Raw genomic sequence first — 9,145 nt, 5'->3', positions numbered from 1 at the left:
CATCTTTAGCCCTTTTTATTTTATTTTGAGACAGAGGTCTCACTAAGTTGCCCACCCTGGCCTCAAACTTGTGATCCTCCTGCCCAAGTAGCTGGGATTATAGGAATGTGCCACTGTGCCCAGCAACACTTATTGTTTTAAACCCCAAATGATAACATCCAGCTTTTTCAGCTACGCTGTCCATCAGAGTTGACGATGAACAACTTGAGGTTGTTTCAAAAACTGAAGTCCATTCTCAGTGCGAAGGATTTGTCTCCTAAGAACATTCAGAAGGTTTGGAGGAGCTGGAGGTTTTCAGGTTGTCTCCTAAAAAGAAGTTCCAAAAGGTTGTGAGTCCAGAAATACCATTGATTAAGTGACATTTGGAAGGGACACACTCATTGAATTGGACAGGGAACAAGTTGGTTAAACTAAATTGTTAGGGTAGTTAATAGGATACTGGTTTTGCACCTGGGCTCTGGAGCCAGACCAATTTGGTTGAGATTCTTCCTTTACCATTGACTAGCAACATGAACTTGCACAGTTTGGTAATCAGTGGTAAAGGAAGAATCTCAACCAAGTTGGTCTGGCTCTGGAGTCCAGGTGCAAAACCAATATCCTATCAACCATCTTAACACTTCATGCCTGTTTTCTCTTTTGTAAAATAACATGATAATAGAATTTGTAAACCCTCCTAGATAGTGCAGGTGCAGACAAGTCCTGTTTCAAGAGCCATCTGGAGTGGTATTGTTTATGTGTTCTGTACTTTAATGTAAATGAATTTAAGTAGTTAAAATCACACATATCTCTTTATAATATCAACTTGAAATATAAACATTATCAGGCAAGAACCATAACAAGGCAGGCACATTTCCTGTAAGTTGTCATCATCTATTGCTAGTGATAAAATGTTCTTATGTGTGGAAAGTAATTTTATATGATTGTTAATATCAAAATGAAATTTGCAAGTCTGTAGATTGTCTGTCTAAATACGTAACATTTCACCAGGTATGGTAGTGTATGCCTGTAATCCCAGGGACTCCAGAGGATGAGGCAGGAGGATCACAATTTTAAGGCCAGCCTCAGCTAATGCAAGGCCCTAAGTAACTTAGTGAGACCCTATCTCAAAATAAAAAATAAAAAGGGATGAGGATGTGGTTCAGTGGTTTAATTCCCACCATCAATCAATCAATCAATTGTATTCCATGTTACATCCTAGAAACCCATATTGAAATGGAAATGCCTGGTATGGCATTGCAATAGCCTGAAATACCTGTGGTGTCTTGGGAAAATATTCATCCAGCTCATGTTCCTCCTGCGCCCTTCACGACAGGCACAGGATCCTTAGCAGTACAGTTTATCTTCAGGGCAGGCTGGGTTGTTGAGAAGCCTTCCTGATACTAAACTGCAATCTCTTTCCCTTTTTATTCTCTTTGATAGAAACATCTTAGAAGTCTATGGCACAAGTTCTGTTTCTTGCAAGGTCAGATGCATCCAGAGTATTTTAATAGCCTACTTCCTTTAAATCCTTTTTCTTTGGACATAGCTTTGTATCCCTTCATCCTATTTATCTCACTAATCTCAACAGACCTTGAATTCTTCACTTCCTTTTCAAATGTAATACCCAAGGTGAGTGAGGTCTTCCAGATGACACAGGTAGGACCCCTCTTCATTCAGCAATTTGCACATTTATGAATGTAGCCTAGGAGCACATGTAGATTTGGATTAATTTTCATTTTGAAGCTACACTGCATACTTATGAAAGAGTCAAAAGAAAAGAATTCCTTAGCCCAGAGAATTCTATACCCAGTCTTAGACCAATCTATCAGGAATGAAGGGGGAAATGAAGCCATTCTCAGAGAAAAGAAAACAAAGGAAATTTATCCCTAGCATATCTGCCCTAAAAGAATGACCAGGGAAGTTCTCTCAACAAAAAGGAAATGATTGTAGAAGGAACCATGGGACATCAAGAAGGAAGAAGTAGGTGGTAAACAAAAACAGGGGTAAAAGCAGTGAGTTTACTTCCCTTGAATTTTCTAAATTATTTGATGGATAAAGCAAAAATTATAACATTGATCTGGTTCCAAATGTATGTAGTAGAAATGTTTAAGACAGTGATGTAAAGAATGTGAAAGAAGGAAAGGTTTCTATACTACACTTGAACAGGGAAGATGATGACACAAGTATATCACAATATGTATCTAATGTAACACCAGGGGAGCCACTAAAAACACCATACAAATAAGATATAGTCAAAAACACTATCGAGGGCTGGAGATGTGGCTCAGTGGTAGAGTGTTTATCTAGTATAATAAGGCCCTGGATTCTAATCCCAGCTACTTGGGAGGCTGAGGCAGGAGGATCACAAGTTCAAGGCCAGCCTGGGCAACTTAGCAAGACTCTGTCTCAAAATAAAAAGGTCTGGGATATAGCTCCGTAGCAGAGTACTTGCCTAGCATGTGTGAGGCTCTAGGTTCAATCTCTAGGACTACCAAAAAAAAAAAAAAAAAAAAAGGAAGAAAGAAAGAAGAAAATAAAAAGAAAAACAAAACATTATGAATAAATCAAATGAAATGATGAAAGTATTTATGTAGCCAATGTGAAGACAAGAAAAAGAAAACAAAAGTGAAAAATGGAGAAAAGAAAGAGAAGACAAAAAGTAAAATAGTGATTTAAGCCTTTAGATATCAATATTTACATTAAGTACAAATGGTTTAAATATACAATTTGAAAGGCAGAGATTTGGCTGGGGTATAACTCAGTCACAAGGCATGTGCTTGGTATGTGTGATGCCCTGGGTTCAATTCCAAGCACCATTAACAAAGGGTAGATATTGACAGAATGAATAGAATAAAACCTACTGTATGCTAAGGCAATTTAGTGAGATTCTGTCTCAAAACAAACAAATAAAAAAAAGTAAAAATGATCAAGTACGGTGGTTCACACCTGTAATCCCAGCAAGTTAGGAAGTTGAAGCAGGATGATTCCAAATGAGTTCCAGGTCAGCTTCAGCAACTTAGTGAGACCCTGTCTCAAAAAGGTGGCGGGGGAGGCGGGGGAGCTCTGGGAATGTAGCTCAAACATAAATCACCCCTAAGTTCAATGACAAGTACAAAAAAATAATCAAATCAAGAAGGACTAGGGCAGTGGCTCGGTGATAGAACACCTAGCATGGGTGAAGCATTGGGTTTGATCCTTGGCACCACATAAAATAAATAAATAAAATAAAGGTATAAAAAAAAAGAAAAAAATCAAATCAAGAAAGGACTGGGGCTATAGGGATGTAGCTTATCGGTAAAACATCCCTAGGTTCAATCTCCAGTACCCACCCCCAAAAGAAATGTGAAGGAGAAACAAAGACTGAGTTAGTCAGTTTTCTTCTACTGTAACAGATACCTGAGGCAATCAATGTATTAAAGAGAAAAGGTTTATGGTGTCTCATGGTTTTAGAATTTCCAGTCCATGATTGGTCCTGTTGCTCTGGACCTGTGCTGAGGCAGCACATCATAGCAAAGCATGTAGCAAAACAAAACCTGTCACCTCACAGCCAAGAAGCAAAAAAAGAAAGGAAGAGGAAAGGGCAGGGGCACACCCTAATGACTGGAAGACCTCTCACTAGGCCCTACTTCTTAAAATTTCACTACTTTCCAATGGTGGCAAGCTGAGGGCCAAGTCTTAACATATGGGCTCTTGAGGGACATTTAAAATCCAAATCACACCTGAGCATAGTGGTACATACCTGTAATCCCAGCAACTAGGGAAGCCCAGGCAAGAGGAATGCAAGTTCAAGACCAGCCTCAGCAACTTGGTGAGTCCCTAAGCAACTTAGCAAGACCCTATCTCAAATAAAACAAACCAAAACAAAAAAGGGCTGTGGATGGAGCTCAGAGGTAAAACCTTGCGTTCACAGCCAGTACCCCCAAACAAACAAACAAACCCACAAAACCAAAGGCCAGTGGATCTAATTGGTGCAAGAGGTGGATTATAGTAGAAGCTATGGGACACTACCCAGATTCTGCCCTGCCTGCACCTTGGAACTGAAGCATTCTCATTCTCCCAGGTGCTGAGAAGTTGACAGAGGACAGTTTGTAGCTGGGCTGTCCCTCTCAGTGATTGCCCTTAACCAAAGAGGGCCATCTTACCCAAAGCTATATCCCCACTTCTGGGGATAGTTCATGTCCAGTGAGTGTTAATCAGTGAGAAGTTATAAAGACCCAGCTCTCTTATCCCAACTTCAGACATTTCTGCAGGGCCAGCCATCAAGTTCAGAGCTCCCAGGGATCAGCTGAAGCCTTTGTTGCAACCTGATCACAGCATAACCTCTTTCTTGCCCAGTCCTGGCTCCTTCCCTTCTCTCTGTGTGATCCTCAAGGCACACTTGAATTAAATCTCAGACTCAAAGTCTGCTTCCCATCAAAACTACACTACAGTGATCTCAAGAATTAGACCTATCCCTACTTACATCTTCTTTTTGGAAACATAACTGAAATAACCCTTAAATGTTCTTTTCTGATTTGGAAAATTAATTTTTTTTCTTTTTGGAATTTTTAATCTTTAAAAAATTGTTCTGTTTAGTTACACACGCCAGCAGAATACATTTGAATTAGCTTTAATTGATAATATATTAATATAACTGATATTGTTGTATTTTCATGCTTGGCCTAATACTCTGCTTTTCAACTGTTACAAATATCATTAGAAAGCAAGAGCATACCCCTGAGGATCCTACAGTCACAGTATCTTTGGTATGCTTCTTTTCTTTATTGGAATAATTTGTGATAGCCCAGTGAAAATGACATTTTTAGTTCTTTCCATCCCTTATAGCTATTTCCTCATCTTCATAAAGATGTCTAAAATTCTTTGAATTTTGTGTGGTCTACTTTTGTAAAGACCTGGATATAGCTGGGCACAGTGGGGCACACCTGCAATCCCAGCTACCCCAGAGGCTGAGGCAGGAGAATCACAAGTTTGAGTCAACATGGACAACTTAATGAGATCCTTTCTCAAACTGAAAAATTAAAAAATAAGGTTGGGCTGTAGCTTAGTAGTAGATCATACCTGGGTTCAATCTTCAATTACCCTCCCCCACAAAAAATGGTCTATGTCTAACCCAGTCAGTGTATGATTAAATTCTCCTAAAACTCAAATGTCAGTGTAGGCATATTCTAATTCTTCCTCCTACACTGGTTTACTCTGTTCTTTAGAGTAGAAACCAGCCAAGAAGCAGAACAACACATTATTCAAAGCACTGAGAGATTCTTTCTTAGCAGTGAATGGGATTCAGAAATTCTGGAGTCCCCTTTCCTGGTCTGGGGATGGACTGTGACCTCAGATCACCCCTTTAGGTACTATGCTGCAACCTCTGCAACTGACCCCTCAGTGTGGCCAGCCTGACTGCTGGACTTCAGCCCAGGTTCCTGGTTTTCACTTCTCTTCTCTGCTGGGCCAGGATCCAATGCTGAGCCCCGTCCAGTTGGCAGAGGCTCTGAACCCGTCTCCTAGTTTCTGCCAACTTTCTTTCTGGTATTTCTACCTTGGTTGATATGTCAATGCTTGTGCCAAGACTCTGGTCAACAGGAACTCTCATTTCCCAGAATGCCATAAGTCCCCTTTGTCCTCAGATCAGGCCCTTCACATAGATGCTGGCCCAAGTTGCACCTGTTGCCCACACAAAGTCCTTGACCCTGAACTGGTAGCATCATCTGCAGCCTGAGTGAGTCCCCTGCCCTGTGCCAGCTACCTCAGCAAAATCCTTTCTCACAGTGAATGCCCACATATCCATCACTTCAGCTAGTACCACTGCTTTGACAAATTAGTCCCTTAATGAGGATCACCAAGTAATAGTTCCCCTGATTAGAGCCACCACTCTCTGAAGGGTAAAATTACTGGCAGAACAAGTGAAAACTTTTCCAGGACTTGAGCATTTGTTTTAATAAGACTTTATATGAAGATTAATTTAGGTTTAGTTGTGACCAAAATATCTTGCCTTTCTCTTTAACAATTTTTGTTGCCATTTGTCAAAACCTCCATCTCAGATTTTATATATATATATATATATATATATATATATATATATATATATAAATTTTCTCTGACTTCAGGTTTGTAGATATTCAAGAGCACATGTCTTTCATTTTAAAACAAGAGTTTTAATTTATAACAGAAACTAAATGGTATTAACACATACACAAGTTATGGTAAAATAGTTTACTGGGATTTAAAAAACAGAACTATTTATATCACTGTCACTCTGACATTGACTATATAGAGGGGGAATAAATCAAGTACCAAGAACCAAGAGGTTCTAAGAATTAGAAGACAGGTAGTGGTTCACATCTAAGAGTAATAAAATGCATATAGTGGTTATTTTATACTACTGTTAATAACTAAAATATCCATTTATCCATTGATCTTTCCAGGACAGATAAGTGAGCTTAAAATGTGTCAGAATTTTTTCTCTTTCCTTTTTTTTGGGAGATGGTGGAGCTGGAGATCAAACCCAGAAATAGACATTTAAAAACAGTTTCCTAAACTAAGACCTTGTATGTAAATATTTATTTTTAAAAAAAAATCATTAGCCAAGTATGGTAGTGCATGCCTGTAATCCCTGCTCCCTGCTGCTCAGGAAAATGAGTTTGAGACCAGCCTGGACATCTTAGCAAGTCCCTGTTTCAAATCGTTTTTTTTTTTTTTTAAAAAGGTCTGGGGGTGAACTCAGTGTACAGCACCCCTGGGTTCAATCCCAATACTAAACACACACAAAATCATTAGTTAGCTTAATCTCATAAAGAAGATATATTTTGCTTGGATCAATATGAAATTTTATTCTTATTCTGTAGATCTTTTGGCCCTGGATAACCCTCAGTAGATAATTTACAGTCATGAAACACGGACCCATTTGCATTTGATGAAGCCAGGGAACAGTCTACATTGCCCAGTTTACTACCTCCCAAAGGCAAGCCTATATTTTAAAAAACAGTGTCTTTCCTGAAGTCAGTAAATTCAGAAATGTCCATACTGTTTTTCTTCAAACCAGTATTCAGCTAAGTGACAAGCAATGGCTTGAAGGACCTGCTGGCAGATTCTACCTCCTCCTGCTAGAACGCTAACTTGAATTTAAGGAATGACCTATGAAGCAAGATCATTGAAGACCACCCAAGAAGCGACATGGGAACCACATTTCTGTTTGTTGGAAGAAGTTGCTCGTGTTTAATGGGTGTCCACCAGGTTTAGGCAAGCGGTGGGTGGACTCTAGTTTCAGAGCCCTTAAGTTAACCAATGGCACTGAAGGTTTGCTCTTTGAGAATTAAAAAAAAAGAAAGAAAAAGGAAGAAGAAGAAGAAGAAAAAAAAGGAATTCAGGTTACAGGAATCTTTTAAATACTATAATTGATTTCGAGGTTCGAAATCCATCAAGACAAACCAGAGAGGAAGGAGGGAATACAGACGCAAGGAACCCAGGGAGTCACTTGAGTGACTTTAATAGAGGTTGGTCTTTTTCATGATCTTGAGGAACTCCTCCTCGTTCACTTCGCCGTCTCCGTCGCGATCCGCTTCGTCGATCATCTCCTGCAGCTCCTCGTCCGTCAGGTTCTCCCCGAGCTCGGCGGCCACTCGCTTGAGGTTCTTGAAGGAGATCTTCCCGGTCTCGTCGTCGTCGAAGAGCCTGAAAGCCTTCATGATCTCTTCTTTGGTGTCTTTCTCCGACATCTTCTGAGTCATCACGGCCAAGAAGTCGTTGAAGCTGATCTTGCCCGTGCCCTCCCGGTCCACCTCGGAGATCATCTTCTTCAACTCTTCCTTCCTGGGCTCAAAGCCCAGCGCTCGCATGGCCACCTTGAGCTCCTTCACGTCGATGGTCCCGCTTCCGTCGGCATCGAAGAGGTCAAACGCTTCCCGAACTTCTTGCTTCTGGTCTTCAGTGAGTTCGGGCTTAGGACCCACCTTTTTCTTCTGGCTGGTGGAGGCCACGTTTGTCTTCTTGAAGCTGGAAGCCATCCTCGGGCGGCGGTTGTTACCTTGACGTCACCCACCGCGCATGCGCTCGGGCGCCCCCACGCGGAGCGCCCGGCTCCTGCACCTGCAGCCCCGCCGCCAGACCCCACCCAGCCCTGCTTCTGCAAGGGGTTTTTATTTCCACCGCCATCCACTGTTTATTGCCTTGTTTTATGATCAGTTTCCTTGATTGGATACCTGAGCTGGCAAGAACTGCCTGGAGCCAAGATCGTCTTCTATAATTCATGGGTGCCTTGCTGTTCCCTTTTCCAGGCTGTTGGTTTGCATCTACAGGACCTCTTTTATAAATTTACTTAGAAGTTCTTCTTTGCTCCTTCTCCATGCTAACTTAAAAAAAAAAAAATTGGTCTGAGATTACCCAAGGGCAAATTTAGGATAATCAAGATTGAGTTTGCTCTCTTGGCATTAAACGCGGAAAAGAAGAAGGAAGAGAGAATATTAAAAGTCGCATCATGTGTTCAACTCAACATAAATGGAAAACAGATAAAATGGAAAAAGTTATGTATAAAATTTGTAGAGGTTTGTCTCCTGACATTATGCTCAAACATAATAAAACTTTTCTGGCACGTTTTCAAATATGAAATGTAATATCCAAATGTATGATTTACTTTTAGTGTTTCAATTGGACATCCGCAGGATAATTGTACTGGAATAATGGTCCTAATTTCATTCACTAGGCTTTTGATTTGAAGGGAGGGGAGTTGAAATACTGCATTGTGATTTTTTAAATTGTTGTTGTTTGTTTTATTTTTGTTTCTTGTTTTGTTGGTCCTGAGGTTTGAACCCAGAGGCACTTTACCACTGAGCTAAGTACCCAGACATTTTTAGTTTTTATTTTGAGATAGGGTGTCACTAAATTGCTGAGGCTGACCTGGAACTTGAAATCCTCCTGCCTCAGTCTCCTGAATTGCTGGGATTACAGGCAGCTGCCACCAAACAAGTGTAGTTTTCTTTTCTTTTTTTTAAACTCTAGCAGCACTTTTTTTTTAATTGTACTTTTCATTTTAATTTTGACACAGGGTCTGGCTAAATTGCTAAGACTGGCTTCAAACTAGCAATATTCCTGCCTCAGCCTCACCAGTTGTTGGGATCACAGTAGTGGGCCATCATGCCATGCCCTAGCAGCGTTTTTACTGTTGCAGTTTGAGTCA

At 40.5% G+C, this 9,145-nt stretch overlaps 1 protein-coding gene across 1 annotated transcript; it reads right to left on the bottom strand.

The window, feature by feature from the left end:
• Positions 1-7,457: 7,457 nt before the first annotated feature.
• On the bottom strand, positions 7,458-7,976 carry Cetn1 (centrin 1). The gene has a single exon (XM_026380692.2). It carries the CDS (start codon positions 7,974-7,976, stop codon positions 7,458-7,460), a length of 519 nt encoding a protein of 172 aa, XP_026236477.1.
• Positions 7,977-9,145: the final 1,169 nt, after the last annotated feature.

The sequence above is a fragment of the Urocitellus parryii genome, chromosome 13 (assembly GCF_045843805.1).
Source record: "Urocitellus parryii isolate mUroPar1 chromosome 13, mUroPar1.hap1, whole genome shotgun sequence".
Classification (NCBI taxonomy): Eukaryota; Metazoa; Chordata; class Mammalia; order Rodentia; family Sciuridae; genus Urocitellus; species Urocitellus parryii.
Note: the sequence above shows the minus strand (reverse complement) of the source record. Positions and strands in the feature narration are given on the sequence as shown.

Bases quoted from the DNA above. Each gene is read 5' to 3' on its own strand.
- Cetn1 (XM_026380692.2), bottom strand. From the start codon at position 7,976: ATGGCTTCCAGCTTCAAGAAGACAAACGTGGCCTCCACCAGCCAGAAG.